At 37.9% G+C, this 20,965-nt stretch overlaps 2 protein-coding genes across 2 annotated transcripts in view; one reads left to right on the forward strand and one right to left on the reverse strand.

The window, feature by feature from the left end:
- LOC136432694 (molybdenum cofactor biosynthesis protein 1-like) overlaps positions 1-14,784 on the forward strand; it is a 27,507-nt gene extending 12,723 nt beyond the window's left edge. Inside the window, exons 7-12 of the mRNA XM_066424158.1 lie at positions 1,453-1,492; positions 4,835-4,947; positions 5,804-5,914; positions 6,377-6,497; positions 9,767-9,814; positions 11,676-14,784. Coding sequence (XP_066280255.1) covers positions 1,453-1,492; positions 4,835-4,947; positions 5,804-5,914; positions 6,377-6,497; positions 9,767-9,814; positions 11,676-12,535 — 1,293 coding nt within the window. The 3' untranslated portion in view covers positions 12,536-14,784. The remainder of the gene's footprint in view (positions 1-1,452; positions 1,493-4,834; positions 4,948-5,803; positions 5,915-6,376; positions 6,498-9,766; positions 9,815-11,675) is intronic.
- Positions 14,696-18,736, reverse strand: LOC136432695 (probable L-asparaginase periplasmic). The gene is made up of 3 exons (XM_066424159.1): positions 18,503-18,736; positions 17,339-17,498; positions 14,696-16,830 (listed from the first exon to the last, which is right to left on the reverse strand). The coding sequence occupies exons 1-3, from the start codon at positions 18,624-18,626 to the stop codon at positions 16,518-16,520; spliced, it is 597 nt and encodes a 198-aa protein (XP_066280256.1). The 5' UTR covers positions 18,627-18,736; the 3' UTR covers positions 14,696-16,517.
- Between the last annotated feature and the right edge of the window lie 2,229 nt (positions 18,737-20,965).

Here is a 20,965-nt window from a genome sequence, read left to right on the forward strand (position 1 = left end):
TGTGATCTGAATTACAATATTTTGATCTCGTAAACCTCAGACAGAAGTCTTTGCATACACACAGATCTATAATAATTCCAGTGTCATGGTTTCCTGCATGCACAGAATTAACGTCATGAAAGACGATCGGAATTTACAGACGAACCATCTGGGCTGGGATGCGGCTTAAGATAAATCACATGGCAGTCTCTGGAAGTCTGCCAGCTCTGTCTGGGGACCTCCAACAGCTGTCCTTTAACCACCAGTCTACACAGACGCCCCCGGGGTCGGGATATGATAGAATACAGGGATTGAATCAATTAATTTTACAGGCAATGTGCATGTGTCAGCTGTAAATCAAATACATTGTATAACTTCTGCAAAATATTGCATATGATAGTGTGGCACATGTATTTTGTTATTCTAAAGCTGAGAAAGAAATATTTCTTGTACTGATCTTGCCAAAAAGCAAAAGTCACTGTGAGTGTCTATTAGTTGGTTTGAAAATCAATGAATTTACACGTACATAAATGCATCAATGTCAGGCCCGTGCATTACCCAGTAAATTGTTGCTGTTGTAAAGTTAATGTGATAAGCCTGACCCCGGTGACCTTGAACTACACGTAATTCACAACACCGGGCCGCCGGGATCAATACCACTTTTCGCTTGCATTGATTTTGTGCAAATTTTCTACCGCCGCATTTGACCTTGTCCATGAGTACTATAATATAATTGCAGTTGTCCTGCCCATGAGCAAAATTCCTGGCTCCTTCAAGCTCTTCTAAGATGAGAGAGAGAGAGCTAAGTAAAATTTGAGTCATATGACAATTGTATGTCAGACTCTGTAATCCTAGGAATTGACACCAGATGGTGGACCTGGCTTAATTGCCAAGTATGGTGCTGCTTAGATCAATTTGATTCCCAGCCAAAATTGGTTTTGTTCCAGGGGTATGATACTAGTAAGCTTTTACGCCAACAACTGAGGGGTAACAGTCACGGTAACACGCTCCATGGAACACCCTGTAATATCCCACAACCTACTGTGAATTGAAACTGAAGTAAAAGCAATATTTTGTGAAAAGGGATTTCCATGTAACATCAATAATGTGCAGGATATAGCTTGCAGAAATCCCTTTTTATTAACTTCTCAGATGGACTAGTGTTTTCTGATAGCTTTGAGCTGAAAGAGTAGTAGACATTCTGACAAGAAATGTTTTCCTCACACGTTTCATGGCTGATGACTTTCAATGACTTTATGAATATTCCCCACTTTCCAGCGACCTTAGCTCGTGCAAATAGTTGATAAAATTGTTTCTAGCACTACCACCCCACCTCCCAACACACTAAGGTATACACAACATGCCACCTGTGGGGATAATAAGTCGGGTGTTACTGCAGTATGGGTTTCATAGTTCATTCATGAGTCCACTATCAATCATTCATGTTGTTTTCCCGCTCTTCTTATCTTGCAGGCCCTGGATGTGAGGTTTATAGAGTACATGCCATTTGATGGTAAGTTTTCTTCTCTATCTATTCATAAAAGGGCTGATCAGGAAGATTTTTCACCTCCTTTTAGGTTCTACTTCAATTTTATTTGTAAAAAAAACGTTAGCCCTGTGCCCTGTTTTTGAAAAAGTTTCTTTCTTTCATCCTTTTTTTTTAATGTTTTAAGTGACTACAGGAATTGTTGTTTAACATTCATATTTGTTGACTTTCTTCTTAAAGATGTTTCTAGGTCTATTGGCTTTCCTAGATTTCCTACCACTGGTTTTACAAATGAAATCAAGCCATCAGCATTTTCCAAAGAAATGCATACAAATAAATTTCTTAATGTCTTTACATGTCTGCAATCCAAACATTTCAGAATCAGACAGTTTATTAGCATTCTCCACGTCTTTTCTTCTTATGCCTGTAGTTAGTTACAGTGCAGGGCATGGCATTTCCTTTGAAGACTGAGCCATGGTAAATGCATGGGAGGCAGAGAGACCATAATCAAACTCTGAGCTTATTGACTTCAGGTCTATTGCAGAATATACTGATCTTAATTAGCAATCGCTGCTGGGCACATGGATCTACATGTAGCATGGATCTTGCACAATTTATTGTTAACTTTTGAAGTTGGGTTCTGAATTGCAAAATCCAAATTCAACATTTCTTTAAAAAACAGCAACATGAGATATGAATACACCAGTGCAATGAATTATGTCAGGCGATCTCTATGTAGGATGATTTGACAACTATTTTCTTCTTTACTCCAGGATAGTTCATGGCAATTTGTGCAAGATATGGAAAACTATTAACACAAACTACATCTACTACATGTACCTAGCACCAATCTTTAGCAGATCTGGAAATGTTGGCACCCATAAAGAGTGAATCATCAATTCTTCATCAGGCACAGATCGATCAATATAACATTCCAAATAGATCTATCAAACACAATGTATGCACCTGCACTCTCTGACATTTCACATTTAGCAAATCTCTGAATCTCTCATACTTCACCAGGTCTTACCCATCAGTCTCGTTTGTGCTCGTTTACATAACTTCAAAGTTTGTAGAAATTGTTAATCTAATCAAAAACAAATGAAGCAGAGAAAAGCTTTTCATGTATATATTGCTCTGTGGTGGAAACAGTGGGAAACAGTCAACTGTAATAAGATACAAGAATTATTTGTTGATGTTTTTTGGGGGGGATGTGGAGCATCACATCTTGCATTGAGTTTTCATGGAAAAGGCACTTTTCAATACTTCATCCTGCAGCTGATAGACTTTGTATAAAGTTAAGAACAGCTTTTAACGTATTATATAATTATGATAATAATATTCCGTGAATTGTACACAGCAGGATACAAGTCATAACAGCTGTAACCCTTAGAGATGATAAACTCAAACTGCAGGTCCTTGGTTGACAGATGATATCATTTGTGTGCACTGCTGTGCAGGTATGATGTTTGCTCAAATGTCACCCTTTTATATACAGTAGCTGTAATCCACTGTATAGATCACTGCCTGCTGAGAACCAACAGAAGATGATAAATCTGGAGTGTTAAACTGAATGCAAAAAGTTAATTAACATAACTGTGACAGTCACTCTCACTAATTTGTTCTGAGTAGCATTGTCAGTGGTTTTAGCTTGCAGTGGTACAATGTGGAAGTAGCATCTACATATTTCATGCCTTGCAAAGACTACACCATTTCGTTTCTAACCTGATACAAATTAGATGCATGTTAGTGAATTAAATGTACAAATTTCAAGTCAGTCTCCCCTAAAAAAAAAGTAATTTTCCACAAAAAAAATTGCAAAAAATTCTGATCAAGTACACTGTCTTTTTAGAGGTCTGAGACAGGTGATATAGCTCATCTAGTGCTTAGCCTGCTGTATACCCTACATGTAGAGGGTCTGTTTTACACAATCTAATGTGATACACTTGATTCATTTTGAGCAGTTGAACAGCATATACAAATTTTGTTTTATACATCTACTGCTTTTATTATATTAATCATGATTACGCATTGGATTAACCCAAAGTACACAATCATTCATTCTCCTTGCGCTCCAATCCTCACTGTGACAGGGTTCAAGACCCAACATTTTCCAATCCTTGGGGGAACAGTATTAAACATGCCACAATCCCTTCCAAAGTAAATACATCCACAATATTGTATGTTGATCAGTGATGCAAATGTGTGCCCTTGTGTGAACTGATAAAGAAGGGGTGCTCCCAATTACACCAAAGCCCTGGGCCTTTCGACATCTAGGTCTACCTGGAATTACTTATCATTATGAATTTTAGCTCTGCAATATAAACCTCTAAGCTTGATATAATGCTATTACTCTTAAGTTGGAGCAGCACAAGGTACACATTTAGCAGTATGGCCATCTGGCTGATAAGGTCCAGATGATTTACATGTGTTCCTTATTCTTATTTTCCCTTTTACATTGAACGCAAATTATGTTTGAAACTTTAACAACATTATAATCATAGTCAGAGTGACTCGACTGCAATAAAATCAAGTCACTGTATATGTGCAGTTTTTATAATTATTATACTTTTAGAATAAATCTGAGTACCAACTAGTCTCCCATGCCGTAGAATTGGCAACTGGATTGCTGAAGTGTGACATAATTCATTGGTTAGATTTAGACTAATCCTTAAAATCAGCAGTGAGTGGGATGGGAATCACTAGATGTCGTAGATCAGTAACAGCTCATTCTCCTACGCAGGGCCCCCTCACCGACTATGTCTTCGAAAGGCTCTGCTAAACTGAGACTCCACTCTTGTGGGTGAGGCCTCTAACCAGCTGTCAGTCAATCACAAAATCGTCTATTGAAATTTTTTCTTTCGCTAAAGCCAAGGGGGGGGGGGGGGGGGCTGCATGGCTTTCTATCCTGCTGACTAATATTCCAAACATTCTATTGGCTTAGAATACCTGTGGACAAATGGCTGACAGGTGCAATTCCTAGAATATTTGCAAACTGCACACAATAATATACCATTTGGCTCGCCACTGAGGCATCGCCAAAAACAGCCTTACAACGCATACTCCTTGTCTTACTGAGGAACGACTGCGGTGTGAAAGATGTCGGTTAGCTTGAGGAATGAATCCACTCTACTATATAACGCATACTCCTCGTGATCCCTTGAGCCAGGCATTAGTAGGGTGGATGTCAAGTGACGACCATTAGTAGCTGTTGTAACTTATTACATCAAATTTGTTGAACAGAAGCTGGAACATATTGTACCAAGGCCTTCTAACAATCACCGGTACCTGCTCATAGACTTGTTAGGGTCAATGTGTCCCCGACATGGTTGTTAACAGTAAGCACACCCACTTCTCATCATTCTGTAGGTAACAAATGGAATCACAATAAGATGGTGACCTACCAGGAGATGTTGGACACTATCCGTCAGAGATGGCCCGACCTGGAGAAAATGAGCGACGGGCCCAATGACACCTCCAAGGTACGGTTAAAAGCATCATCCTTCAGTTTCAGTTTAGTTCACAAAATGTACATTGTAAATAGTACATAATGTATTACTGAACAGTTGCCTTATACCAGCTGTAGTATATTTGGCTATGATTATAATTTTGAAAGTTTTTTTCATATACTTGCAATTTCTTTATTGTTAAACTTTGTTGATAATAATCATGTGTGCCTTTTCATATTCAAATTTAAGGTACAAAATTATAATAAGAGGAGCTCATCACATTTTCTACTGAATCAGATGCAAATACATAACATGTACTATATTAATGGTTCATGTTATTTAGCATACTGCAGCAGCTAGTAAACTCTGTAAGGTCATAGTAGTAGGACCATGGCAGCATGCATGGTTGAAAAGAGCAGCTTCATTTTTTGATTTGCTTATTTTAGAACAACAAAACAATGTACCAACAAGCAAACATTTATATGGTTACACCCAGACAGTAAGAACTAGACAAAAAGTATTGCCTATTAGTAAATATTTCTTAAACCCTGTACTGAATCCTAAACAATGTAGTAACGTTACATGTACATGGTAACTTAAGTAATTTCAATACTCTGCAATGAATATATTAATCAGTTGATAATGAATATCAGACTGTGTACTGTAAATCAAGAAATATTCGCAGAGGTTTTATGTTGAACTTCATGATTTTCATTGTTAACTCATCACACCAAGAACGTAATGGTGCATGATTTGTCTTTCATTGCTTTACTACGGTTGTTTCAACCATAAACTTAAGACACTGCAAGCACCTAGACTTTTTTCCTCCTATTACAAAATCAACACCTCGCAAACTTAGACCAATGTACAGTAAACCTTTCCCTCCCAGGCCTACAGAGTGCCAGGATTCCGTGGCCAGATGGGCTTTGTGACGTCCATGTCTGAACACTTCTGTGGATCCTGCAATAGACTCAGGATAACTGCTGATGGGAATCTCAAGGTACAGGCTTTACAGATGTACACATTTTTTTCAAAATGTTCATTATATTTGATCACATAATTTTTTATTTACACAATGTCATGTATATGTCAATTTATTCAATTGGACATAGTTTATGTAACTCACTAACATTTTTGTGACACATTCCTGACATTTTGTTTCAGGAAAGATTACTTCATAAGTTGTTACTATGTGATTGTACATACACTGTAATCTTAACCCCATGAATATGCTTTTTCAATGTAACAATTTCTAATAACTGATACAGAATTGTTGCAGCCACCAACTTGAAACATGGCAAAACCTTTAATTTCCCTCCCATCAGAAAATAAATCCACCTCAAAAATAACTGAATTTATAGTCAGTGTTCCTTCTGGTAGTTCTACACTTCGGTTGAGACATGAGGCAGTTGGAAGAGCCTCTTTTTGTCACGCCAACTCACCCAGACATATTCCTTCACAGGTGTGCCTGTTCGGTAATTCGGAGGTGTCCCTTCGAGATACCTTAAGAGCCGATACTTCAGAGAAGGAGCTTCTCAAGATCATCGGAGCAGCAGTGGGGAGGAAGAAGAAACAGCATGCAGGTGAGTACACAGAAGGTGCAGTGCAATTCGTCTTTTGCAACTTTTTGACCTATCAAGGTGGCACAAGATCACCATTGCACCTGTTGCTCTTTTAAAGATAATTAAAAGTGTTGGAAGGGAAACTGGATGTGACTATCAAGAATATCAAGGAAATTTCTGTAGAAACATCCTTAAACTGGCAGAAAGATTTGAACCCAGTAAAGTCTAGGACAAAAAGATGTTGACAATGTGTTTCCGGTTACTCAACCAACTCGTTTGTCATGCAGTATTTGTTGGATCACCAGTCCTTAAACTGTTGCACAAAAAAGAGAGAGAATCCCTACCTATATTGACCCAAAATGTTTCAGGACCATAATTGGACATGCAACATTTTCCTATGTCTTGGCATAGTCCCTGTGTAAAGAGAAGATGTCTGGAAAGATCTGTCTGATCACCTAGTGATCAATTCATAATTATGTATTATCCATATATGTTTGACCTAAAGTATGTATATATATTCATTTGAATGTTGCAAGTGCATGCTGCCCCCTGTATGTTGGACTCGTAGCCCCAATCCCCCTAAAGGTTTACACTGACAAATGCCTGTAACAAATTGATTCCAACAGCAAAAACAATGTCATGTCATAATAAGACTTGTACCTGTTACGAGCTTGAGTGCTTTTACACAACCTGAAAAACTCATTAAGCTTTCTTGCAGTTTGTCAATAAAAGAAACTCAAGTTTGTGATTGCGTACTGGTATTACTGTAACAGTAACTTGAGGGCAAACGATCTTCCATTGTGGGTTAAAAGGTGAAGCAAAGTCAAGGTTATAGGTATGTAATGGACGACATCCTGTAGGGCAGAGGACAGGCCTATCTTTATGTGTCCTCAGTCTGCTGTGATCTTTATTGCCAATTTCATCATTCTGTAAAGGCCACTGTGACAGTAGTATCGATGCTTCTTAGAATCCTATGAATGTTTTGGTACAAAGTGGATCTTTTTTGGTAATACACTCAACACAAAAAAGTTCAGTAACTTAGATTTGATCAATGGTATCTTTCACTGCTATTACTTTATCAATTGTCAAGTATTATGTATCAGTGGAAAGCAATATCTATTACCCTTTATAATGATACCATATTGGTCATGATCCTATTTCAAAAGGTAGAAGACCAGAGCTGACTATGTGAGTGCATCACAAAACATGAGTGCCAAAATTCCTGTCTGCCAACACATTGTCAGACATTGACAGAGAAATTTCTGCCTTTTTTTTTTGAGTGACCGACCCACAAGATGTGTCAGGGTGCTCATTGCGCAAATGGGGCACCATTTTGAGATTAAAGGAAAAAATATGATACAGTGCAATTGATAAAGGCATTTACCAAAATATGATTAGAAACAAAATTAAGTTTCCAAACTTTTTGTGTTCAGTTTAGATGGTAGATGCCTGGGATTACATATTAGTCCATCAATTGTAAACAGATCTGTATCTGTTGTAATAGGAGGATTTTGATTCTAACAGAGTTGATATTGAAAAGATTGACTAAGTTTGTTTTATAATAGATGATCCCTGTAAGGCACGGCGCACATAAATTGACTTTTGTAGTCATACCCATGAAAATAGGTAGGCATAAATTTAATAGACATATTTAAAGTCAAAACTGCAGGCCATGCAGGGCCCATAATATCAAAGATATCTGGACTCAGAGCATACTTACTGAACATTACATGACATTGTATAAAAGACACATGCTTGTACACCAGATCTAGCTATTGCATCCGGCAATAGACTTATTATAGCGACGAACCCGGCCAAAGTACTAATTTGGACAAACAGGAAAGCTTGTGACCGTATGGTTAATAGACCAAAGGAAGTAATCAGTCCACTGACATTCATTATAGGAGTTAATGTCATACTTATCATACCCCTGGGACCTGAAGAAAGATGTGGTCAGGGTTCCTACATCTTTCAACATTATAGGGTACGTCTGAAATAGATTGTTGGTGTCTAGCAATTTTAGCTTTATTTGTGTGGGGGGAGGGGGGTGCAGTAATCTTTGCTTTAAGCATAAGGTATTTGTCATTGGTTGGTCATTGTTGACAAAGGGTGGCTAGCAAAAACACTAAAATTTTCATCAATGTCATAATTTTTTAGAAAGAATCAAAATACAAAGTGGAACATCACATAGTGCAATGAAAGAAAAAAGAAAATATCTTGTGGACCAATTTGACAGACACATTGACACCTTTGCATCCTTCCTGAGGCTCCTTTCTATCCTTCCTTCCCTTCTGCCATTCTTCTTTCTATCCCTTTGTGCATTCATCCTTGTCTTCTTCTCTCCATTCTACCAACATGTACGCACCTATTCAGCCAGTCAACTTTTCTCTAAACTACCATGCCATTATTATTGGCCGTAAATGTGTTATTCAGCACTTTGAACATACGTGTACATGATGCAAGCTCTAGGCGTGACCTTTAAGAAGAGAAAGAAACGGCCCATCATCCAACATTCACCCAATCTTTCTGAACTAGAAACGGATCTGAATAAAGGGTTGCCACGTACAGTGCAACAGGTAATGAAGGAAAAGATTTAACATGGCACTAGTCCAACTAAACGCCTTCAAAAGGTGCCCCCGTTGTGAAAGCCTTTTTATTGAGGGGATTATGATTGATGCTATGTCGCGATGGTGTCTCCCGCTAAATGCCAAGTGTTCCACGGGGTGTAACGGTGCATACGTTTGTACGTGTCCTTCACTCACTTACCAGCGGTGAAAAATGAAAGACTGACACTGAAGGTCACACATAAAATCATCCATTTAACTCAGTCTAAATTGAGGGAACTAAAAGGTTGAGCTGAACCTTTTTACTTCATCTGTCACCCCATCTGTATTATATGGTTGCCATTTGCATTGAAAGTAGAAAACATTGCATGTCATTCTTGGTATAGTGCTTTGTTCTCGAAGATGACTGTCATTATCTATGATGATTATACAGCTCTAGATCTGTTTTTGAAATAGTTTCCTTGCTTTCTGAAGAAGTGCATGTTGTATGTGTCAGATAATGATGTGCTGCAAAGGATGGATATGATTGAGGTTGTACCTCAGCAGAATATTAACAACACTACGAGATCTGATGCGGAAAAAGATTAACTGTCAGCAAAATGATGAAAGTTTATGCAAAGACTAAGTTCATATAGATTTCAGCAAGAAGCTCGGGTCTTGTTTTTTCCTCCATTTTCCTCAAATCCATTTGGTCCACCCCTTAAACTTTTTGTTGTTTCTCTTCAGGGATGTTCAACATTGCAAAGATGAAGAACAGGCCCATGATTCTCATTGGTGGGTGAGTGTTACTTTTTGTTGTTCTAAGTCTTTATTTTTGCACACATTACAACACACAGACAGCCTACCATTTCCAAAAAGTAAGTACAAGGATTATAATAGAGCACAATATAATATTAAATAACATCTAGCAGTGTTACATGTGATTCAGAAATAACAGTGTCACACAAACAGTATATTTCTATATAGAAGGATTGAAGAAAAATATCCTTTCCACTGCAACAGCCTGAATGTCAAAAATGTCATCTTCATCCTAAATTGATATCAGCTATAACCATTTCATATTCCCAGCGGTACCAAGCGGCTTAATCATGCCAAGTTGGTAATTATGCACTATATATCAGACTGTGCAGAACATCTGTGTTATAATGTTTCCTAATCCTAATCAGTCACACAAAACAACTTCTCTTTTCCCCGTGGGATGAGTTGCCTTCTGTGAGATTTATATTCCTAGGAAAGAAAAAAGGTTACTTAATTCCAATAATACCATTTTAATGAAAAGTAAATTGTTACCATGATTATAAAAGATTTCCTTGAAAAACATAATGGATAATAAGCTGATATTTGCAATTGGAAGTCTTCTTTAAGTCAGAAAAAACAAGTTTTCCAACACATCCATTTAGGGTGAATGTCCTAGAGTTATACCCTTATCTCGTTCCACAGTTTGGCGTTGGTGAAATGAAATTCTGATACTGTCCAATCAAGTATATACTAAGTAATTAGTCAAATCCCCAAACACTCTGTGGCTTGTGGTGGTTGATACACACTTTAATCACCAATTAAAAGTCCTTTCTGGCCTAGATCATAAACAGAGCATGTACCATTCATGCAAATGGGTACATTTCTTAATGTACTGTATAGATACCAGTGACACTGACAGAATTGTTTGTCACTTAGATTCAATGACAAACTTTCTCATTTCCAATGCTAGCTTAGAGACTAGCTCTTCCGTGTCCAGAGGTCTGATTAATCACTTTTCGAGCTGAACTTTTTTTATGCGTTTCCAATCCACCGGGAAGCTGCCAATCGGGCCTCATCATCCGCAGCGTCTGGTCTTTATTGGTTTCCAGCTGGCCGGGTTGATCGCCGGCGTGTGTGTGGAAATTACCCGGTAGAGATTAGTCACGTAATGAGTTTGGCACGGCTCGGAGATGAGTCCAGCAGGGCAGTGTCTTCATAATAGAGTGATTCAAAATACGGGGGGAGGGATGGAGGAGCGATGGTTGGCTTGGCGATACAGAAATAAGTAAAAAGCCCAAAAAAGGGAGAACCTAAGGAAATTTTTGACTGAATCAGCCAGAGCATTGTAGATTGTTTTTGTCTGAAAAAAATATATTATCCGATTGAATTTATTCTAACTTGCAATGTTTTATCCATTTGATATAAGCCAAAAATCACCATGAAAGGACCATGAAACAAGTCTAATTTTTGAGCAAGTGGTTTTGAAACTGTATCTCATAGTTCTGTTTCTTAGATTTGATAACCCTCTCACAAAGGTACCAGAGTCTACCAAATAAACTCCTTTGTCACCCTAAAAGTTACTTAATAATGTTTTTGTAGCAGATTGTTTTTTTCTGATACTTTGGACAAAAAATTTAAATCCTTGTTCAGTGTGGAAATTGTGTTGGGTAGAAACATGTCCCTTTATAAACTTCAGCATCTTCCTCATGAAAATGTAGTAGATATGAATCATAGTCATTCATGTACTTTGAAGGCCCTTTGACAACTTTTTGTCACATAAATTCTCATCCTGCCTCAGGGAAAAATCGATCCCTCCTTGCATCCTCCCCTTTATGTGTATTTGACGAATGCCTACAATTACACTGACTATCTCTCTTTTTCATTACGATGTGCACAGATAGCGGCCAGGATGTCATCAGTCATGAAGGGAAAATACATGCAAAGGGTAGTTTTGAAGATGTGTTTGACTTGATCTCACGCAGCAATGGGTTACAATGTGTCACGGCCAAGGCGAAGGGATCTGGTTGCTGTTCGCCAAAGACAATTTTCAACATTTACATCCGGGACAGATCTAGAGTAAAGGGCTTTCTAGAAGGGGTATTAGGAGGACAAAAATGTTTGCAACAATTCTACAGCACCTCCGTTCAAGGCAGAGGCAGGATGGACAGTTTAGACCTCATGCAGAATAACAAACATCAATCAAGATGTGACAGAAAATTTTCCTCTGATAACGACGGTGTTGCAGCAAATGGTGACGGCTCTGCTGTGGGAGGGTCCCACAGTGCTAGTCTGACACATACAGACGAGACAGGAAAGGCAAAGATGGTGGATGTTGGACACAAAGATAACACACGACGGATGGCCTCCGCAGCAGCAGCTGTGATGTTGGGTGCTGATGCCTTTGCTTTGGTGAAGGACAACAAGATGAAGAAGGGCGATGTACTAACAGTGGCACAGCTCGCCGGCATCATGGCCGCTAAAAACACCAGTAATCTCATCCCCCTGTGCCACAACATCCCCATCAGTAAAGTCGACGTCCGGCTCCGTCTGGATCCTTCCCAGCATGCAGTTCACATCGTGTCAGAGGTCAGCACCACGGGAAAGACCGGAGTGGAGATGGAAGCGCTGACGGCGGTGACAGTTGCAGCGCTAACAGTGTACGACATGTGCAAAGCTGTCACGCATGACATCACCGTAGAAAACATCCACCTAGTTAGCAAAACTGGAGGTCAGAGGGGTGACTTTTACAAGCCATGATCCAATTAATTTTCCATCATTATGATTGACATCTACATTAGCATATAGCAATATTAATTTGTCATCCTCTTTATGTATTTCACTACCCTTTTTTTCATTGACATTCACATACATCACAGAAATGTTAGACAATTTAGGCCAACCTGACCCTGTGACAGCACTACATATCACTCAGTGGAGTTACTTGTTGATTGTAGATCCTGTTAAACTTCTTATCTTTGTATGGTCAGATGTTATTTTGATGTAGTAAATACAGAATGAAGTGTATGATATTATGCTGCCTTTTTAATCATAGATATGTTGGGAGTTATTGGATAATCTAGTATATCATTTATGTCAAAAATTGGGTTTAAGTTGACAGGCGAAGTTTTTCTCTGTATTCAAAGTGGATAAGCACTACATGTACTCGTATATGTATTCTGTATATTTTGGGGAATGATTACATGTCATGAAGTTTTGACAGTGTGTACTATGAATGCTGTTGGTTATACATTGAACTTAATTGACTTTGACATTAAACTACATTGTGTTATTATGTAAGTTAACACTAATTGATAAATTAGATACTGCCATGGGCTATTTATGTACTGGTGCCCTACTTTGAAAAATGCATACATAGAAAATGTGGGAGTAAGAATCATATAAAGGTGTACTCAATTCTTATTGATACATACAGTAGATTGACTTGTGAAGTGTATTGAGTTCTTATCATCTAAGATGATTATGTATAACAACCCTGTGGACCTATATTTTACATATACACAAATGTAGTTCATTTTATGTCATATATGATAGGGGTAGGAACAATTGAGGCCTTACATAAAAATCTCATTGCTGGCTTGCATTAAAGTAAATAGGAAGAGAAAAAATACAAAATTAATGTGATATTCCATAGTATGATCATGAGAGTAAATGTCAAAAGTGTTATGCTGTAGCTCAAATTTCCATGTATCACTAACTGAAATTGTTTTGTAGGAAGGGAAGTTGATTTATCAATTTCACTTTTATCAAGATGATGGAAGCAGTTATTTACTTGGTGCCTAGAATGACTCACAATTTGTCCTTTTTTATTAAAGACTGGAACCAATGGAAGTTAAGTGCCCCTATAGGCTTATGAAAAGCCTTTTCATACAGTGCTTTATTCACAAGATTACATGTAGTATACGGTATAATACACTGCTGTTCCAGAACCCCGTGTAGTGTCCATTTATACTCATATGTATGAGGTTTTAATTGAGAATGAAACCTCTTGTTTTCATAAGGTCCATATTAGACTTCCAAAGCACTTCCAAAACCCAATCATGAGCTAAACACATTAATTTTCACCAGCTTACAATGTAGCTGATTGTACAACACCCCGATACAAGAAGACAGTCATTATGATGCACATTGTGTATCACATGATGTGGAAAAAAGCAAACCTTCATAGCATCATTTGCCAAGGATGTCACACTAGTTCAGTACTCCTCATATCCTTTAAATGCCAAATGAATAACTAGTGTCTATTCTGTACTATGGCCACATTAATGACATCGTATTTGCTTGGCTCTAAGACATTTTAAAGTAAACAAAGATTAAAAGGGGAAGAAAGCAGATGGGAGAAAACCCTGTATCTGGCTATGTTCGCTCCCCCAAACTATTCCATCAGACTCTGTTTTCATGAAAACCTCCCAGTTTAGCACTTTGATTCAAGTTTAACTTAAAGAACCAGCAAACTCAATTTCTGTGGCCTAATGTGATAGAGGAACAGTGCAGACTCTTCTTCGTATTCAGTGGAATCACCTACTAGTAGTCAGTTGTCAGTACAATATAATTTATTGATTTCCAGTATCACTGAATGAAATGTTCTATTATTTTGTAAACAGTCCATACTACGTTACTGAAAAGGTGGGTGGGTTAGTGCATCAGATACATGTACATGTATGCGCAGTCTCATTGACTATTAGTCCTTTGGATGTTAATTTTATGAGACAAGCTAAGGTTTAAAAATCATTTTAGACAAGAAAATAGCAACAATCTTGGATGAAGGTAGTCTCTCACATGTTAACACAATATTGTAAGATTTGACTGGTGAATGTCACAAGTTTAAGATGTAATATTTTGTATGGAACCTAAAGTTTGTGATAATTATAGAATCTGATATCCTTTGATAAAGTGGTGTTCATTGTGCTAGAGATGACATGTTTAATCTGCGTTGGGAGGTCACTCAAAATATAACAAAATATGAAATTAAATGAAATGTATCACAATTCACTGCATCTTATGTTCAATGTACAGAATGATGTAACATTATCTATATGCACCATACCACATGACAGACAATATATGTATTACAATATACGGATAACATAATGCTTCTGAATCAATAGGAGTTTGTTTTATATAATTGGTTGTTGCTACTACATGTATATAACCTTGTTAGCTATTCAATGTACATTTTAGATTTATACATCGAGTCATAAATCATGAAAATTTCAGCCTTCGAAATTATCTCTTTAAACACTTAACAGGATCAGAATCATGTGATTTATTGAGACCACCAAGTGGGGTTTTGTTGAAGAGAATGCTAAATCATACATCCCTTTATTGCTCATATCTGATAGTTCACCAACTTTGTAGTACCATTACTACAAGAATAGTGGAGTCAACAGTGAGGTATTAAGTATGATCACAAATTAGATTTTATCCTTCAAGGCTTACACACATGAACTTACAGTGTGAATGAGGACTACTGTACTGTGTATCATCCTTGTCAAAATGGAGTATCACTCCTTTTGCCACACGTCACAAAAGATGATTAGGAAACCAGCTTACTATATATCATTTATTATATCAGGCATCTGCATTGTAAAGTTTGTGTCCTTTTAGTGAGAAATGCTGACAAATTATGCATCTATAGATGTACTGACTATTCAAGCAGCAAGGTGTCCCCACTGCACATGCCATAAACTATGGAGCCAGATACACATCATTCAATGAATGATCCTCCAGGAAAGATCTCATAAACACAGTAATCAGAAATACTCATACAAGTAATATTTGATACATACTACAAGTGGAGACTTTTAATAAACTTGTCAGCATTAATGATCTTCCATTACAACCTTAAGTTTATAACACTGAAAATTATCTAAAACATGTAAATGAAGACAAAACAACGACAGATAAAAGTAATAGCTGGGAGAAAACTTACTGTTATATACCACAACTATGAAATAAATCTGTCCTGAACATTGTTAAGGCACATTGATTTTTCCAACTAGAAATGTACAATACAACTGCCAACTATTACACAGTACAAAATCATTTCCCATTACATGTATACAAAATATATTTCAAATTCTGCATCGCTGAAATACAAAATTTCTGTTGTAACAAAAGGGAAACAAAATATCATTCTTATGTAGAATATTAGCAACCCATATAAAAAGTTACAAAAATAATGAATGTACCATCATTGAACAGTAACTGTTACAAAAATAGGTTGTTTTCTATGGAAAAATTATGAACTGCAGCAAATATAAATACATTGTACTATATAATGTAAATAGGGATGACTCTTAACCATAGAATTGCATCTTGTTGAAATGTAGAATCCTGGAAAAGATGTTGTTTCCTGAGTTGCCATAGTAGAAATTCTAACAGGTGGTCCCAATCATCCATGCACACATGTACCTTCAACTTCCATTGGTACAGACAAAAAGACCATATTGTTGTGAATATGCTACTCACACTGTACCCTTTAAGTTAAAGTTTAACCCTTTTGTTACTGACTTCTGCTATCTCAGATGCCACCATGACTGCATAGACTAACCCACGGCAGGGAGAAGGTTAGAAATACTGTTCGTGTACTCAATCATATTGCTGAACTTATAACATCAAAAACATTGCAAAATATCAGATCTTTCAAACTTCAAAATATATACAGCAACTGTAGGTTTGGAACATAATCACCATTTCTTAATACTGCAAAAGTGGACTGTTACTTCAGTTTACATATAAACTGCCCAGTTTCTTGGTTTCTGGTGACTTCGTTCCACCAGTACACCCTGCCGTTCATTGCGATGAACACATCGTGAATCTGGATGGTCTGCAAGGCTCCGATGGCGACCCCGACGTTGAAGTCCGCATCCGAGTCCTTGAACTTCTCGGGCCTGAATGCCCCGGTGAGAATGATTGTCTTAGGTAAGCGTTTCTTGGCGAGGTAGGCGGCTGTGTCGATCATGGAGTCTGTACCGTGTGTGATGAGGATACGGGACTGGGTAGAGGCCTGACATACCTGGGACAGTAGTTCCCTGAATGGTAAAGAAAAGAGATGATGACGTCAACTATGGTTCTATGATATTAGATAAGTTACCAGTAAGTCTGTATCGACTTGCGTAGTAGTCTGTACCCCTTTGGATGTATACTAGTAGTTGAATAGATCAACAAGCAACTGCCATCTTTACAATTTGTACAAAGGAAATCATCCAGCTTACTTTAGCAGTAGCCTTCAATTTTGATTAGATTTAGCTAATATATGAGTACATTCGTCCATGTAGAGCAAGATTTATAATCTATATTTGCCTATTTCTGTACCATCATTATTGAAGTAACTTTTTTTAAATGTTTTAGAATTACCTAATCTATCAAATCAAATAGAATATAGTTCTGTTTTCTTGTCAGCAGCAGCAGTATATCTTTCTTCAGCCATATTTTTTCTGGGAGGTACATTTTTTCTTTTCGTTTTTATAACGTACATTTGCAAGGTTACCAGCTAAACTTCAATTTCACCATCATGCCTCTGCAATCTTGACCTCTCACCTGTCCCAGTCGTTGATTTCCTGGGAGTCCTTCCTGAACACGCTGCCATACTCCACAGGCATGGCCAAGTTCATCCTCTCCAGGATACTCTGTGCTGCCGAGGACCCGATCTCAAAGGCATAACCACCCATACTCCGGGGGTATTCCTTGTCAATGGTGCCTGAAATTATAAGGAATGAAGCTTTCCTTTGACCTCAGCCTACATGCAGGCACATTGGGCAGCTACATAGCCATACATGTATGAAAACTATGTACTGTACAACTTACAAGAATACATCATGTAAATATTTTGGTGATGGTTAGCCACCTTTTTTTCTGTATACTATTACTATTAGTAAGAATCATGTTTGACACTTGTCCTGACCTGTAGAAAATAGATACAAATTGCTGAAATGACTACAAGGAGAAAATCATTTCTACATTCATAATATCCAGTAAATCATTATTTCAAATTATTTATCTAATTCTGATAGATGATGACTGAATGTCCTACATATATATATTCATAATGTGATTCAGAGCCTCTTCCCTTTCTGAGACAATTCCGAAGTAAGATGTGCAAACTACATCACAAGAGGTCGTGTTTTTAGTTAACTGTTCACTGAGAAACCGACCGTCATCAATGTTTTTATTCTATAAGCTGAGTTGAAAGCAAATGGATTAGATGAGTTAAATGCATGTGAATTGTGAAATAAAGCTTTGCCAGATAAACCTAAGTCTTAAAATAAACCTGTCATGTCAATTGTGACTTCTACCTTGAGTTAATGATATGGCAACATTTTACTGGATATCTCTATCTATCATAATATATATATATTTAGTATTAGTAATATACTGGCAATCATAAATAAAACCCCATGTGATGTGCCTCTCTAGGCACAATGGATATCAACTACATACCCATTCAACCAATTTCACTCCCATGATTTAAATAATCAAAATGGGGCGTGGTCATATCTATCCAGGTGTGCAGCTTTTGCTTATGTATTATGTTTATACACCTGTTTACAAATTTTAGAGTTAACAGAAGGGTTTCTAACGACAGCTTACGCTTCTTTGTGGAGTTATAAAAAATCGTCCTTCCAACAGCAAAAACGTCCAGTATGTTGATTGGCGTGATATATATCAATTTCATAGGTATGATACACACAAAGCTATGCGTACCTCCAGTTTGAATAACCATGATTGCACGATTTTGATCGTCATCTTGCTTCAGTTTCTCGCCTCTTTCCTCTTCATGACTGTTCTCTATAGTACTGAAGGACTGGGATCTTTGGGATTTCTCCATTGCTACAACCACCGCTTGCAACTGTCGACTTTTACAGGTATTTTCACCAGGTATACCTAGCGTTACAACTTCAGACTTCCTCGTAGATTGTCGGCAGGGTCAAAGTTGAGAGGTCGAGGGCGATGACCGCTGGTGACCCATGTTGCACGCGATCTCAGTCCCTACATTGTGTATATGCCACAAGTCCAGGTAGCATTTGCATTACTTCTGCGTTTTGTTCTTTAATAAATCAAACAATATAGTATATATTTAACGTTACCTTTATTGTCCACATCATTATATTTACCTCACCTGCAGATGTGACTACCTGTAATGAGGGTATTTACTAATTCATGACATCATAGTCAGATTTTCTAGTCCGTCATATGCATGCCCGTATCATCCGTTTATCTTAATACCGATTTAAACGACAAGGTCTTTAAAACCAGCTTTTTACATTAAACCTTTATTTTTATTTTACGCAATCCATATTTTATTACAATTTCATACCAAAAGTCTTTTCATATACCAAAAAAGCAATTACTCAAACAACTGGATATGATTTTGGAAACGGTCAGACGTTTCAAGTAGCATCCACTACTTTTCGTCAATGACTGTGAAAGTCTTTTCGTTTTATTGTCAAATTCATATATGGTCTATGTGCCGATATAGTGTTGATTGGTACGGTAAACTTGTTGATTGTACATGGCAAGAAACGGCAAAGTGGACGTGCACTATATCGTCACAAGTGAGTGTTCTTCGATATCTATCTTGGCATTTCAAAATGACATTGTGGCTCCATGGCATCCATATTCAGCTAAATATGCTATAAACTAGCTCATTTTATTTCCATACACTTTGCTGAAAGCTCTTGTTGTACATGGAAAAGTGTTGTAACTTTTCTAGAAATTGGGGCTGGACTTTCTACAGGAGTTTTGTCCCTTCGAAATATACAGTTGTGAAGAAACGAAGTAGACATGTGGTGTTCTTGACGTGTATTAGTACTGGTAACGTTAGATATGTACTATGAGGTCAGTATAGGACAAACACATGAATTCGCAGACTCAACTATAAGGTTGAACCGGTTAACCATGAAGATGAAGATGGATAGCAGTAAAAATGCACACTACTCGACATAACACCTGCACTGGCTGCGGTTTATGGATTTGTACCTGTATTGCAGGTAACGTAACGGTTATAACTGCCCTTCGGCATAACACAACAGTAGCAGGCACGCAGCGCGGCAGCTGCCGCCTTATATCATACTGAACAACCTGTCATGACGTCAAACCTAACCTCCCCACAACTAGCTATATTCGTTGTTTATGTAAAGCTTCCATATCGAACGTTTGTCGTTTCTATTGCCCCTCTAGATACGTAGACATCACTTTCTACGTGTCTTGGACTGAACAGAAACATGCAACCGATTACAGCCAGCTGTTCTCCATTTTGGAACATACTTTCCCCGTACGTTTCCATTGCTGACGTCTTTTATCTTCAATTTCTTCTATACATGTACTCTGTTTTCCTTCGTGGCACAGCATTATGGGCACTTTTTGGGGGACACCGGTACCGTGACTTGTCAAAGCGGCATGAAACCACCTTAACACGCCACCGTTCGTTGTTGAAAGAAAACAAATTAAAACTAGAAAGGCCGTCATTTGCCCCTGAGCAAATACAGCATGTTTAGCCATACTCCTCCCCATGCAAGAAGTGGGATGTCCCAAAAAACACCTGGGCAAATCGAAATATTAACTGCATGTAGAAAGGCAACATTTGCGAGAGCATTATACTTCGACAATCTCCCTCCTGATGCATAAATGGACTGTTCCAAAATCACCCGTACAAAAACTCTCTCTACAAGTTCTGCGAGACCCCAAGAGCTTCTTACTGCAAAGGCTTGCGCGTGTTCCTGCAATATGACCTCAGTTAACCTAAATAGAACAGTGTTCTTTGGCCAGTAGCAAATGGAACGCGGGGATCCTTAGATAGAACATGGATTCCTTGGCCAGCAGCAAATAGAACATGGAACGTGGATACCACTTTTGGCCTGTTTTTGGTCTGAAAATGGGTCCAAAAGTCCCCAAAATGAAGCATTCTGAAGTGATGTACACCAGAAATGTGATTGAAGTCCTGTAGGGACATGTTCAAGGCACCCTTGTACCGAATTTCAGGTCACTTGCTTGCAATACCAGGGCACAGGAACCCAAAATATAAAAATTGTCTAAAAATGCCCCAAAAAACCTCCATAAAAATGTTTCTAAGGCCTGTTTCGAAACAAATGAAAAATCACCTAAGGGTATTTGCCATCTTTACCTACATGCCAAATTTCAGGTCGTTTGGCCCAAAACTGACGGAGT

The sequence above is a fragment of the Branchiostoma lanceolatum genome, chromosome 4, assembly GCF_035083965.1.
Source record: "Branchiostoma lanceolatum isolate klBraLanc5 chromosome 4, klBraLanc5.hap2, whole genome shotgun sequence".
Classification (NCBI taxonomy): Eukaryota; Metazoa; Chordata; class Leptocardii; order Amphioxiformes; family Branchiostomatidae; genus Branchiostoma; species Branchiostoma lanceolatum.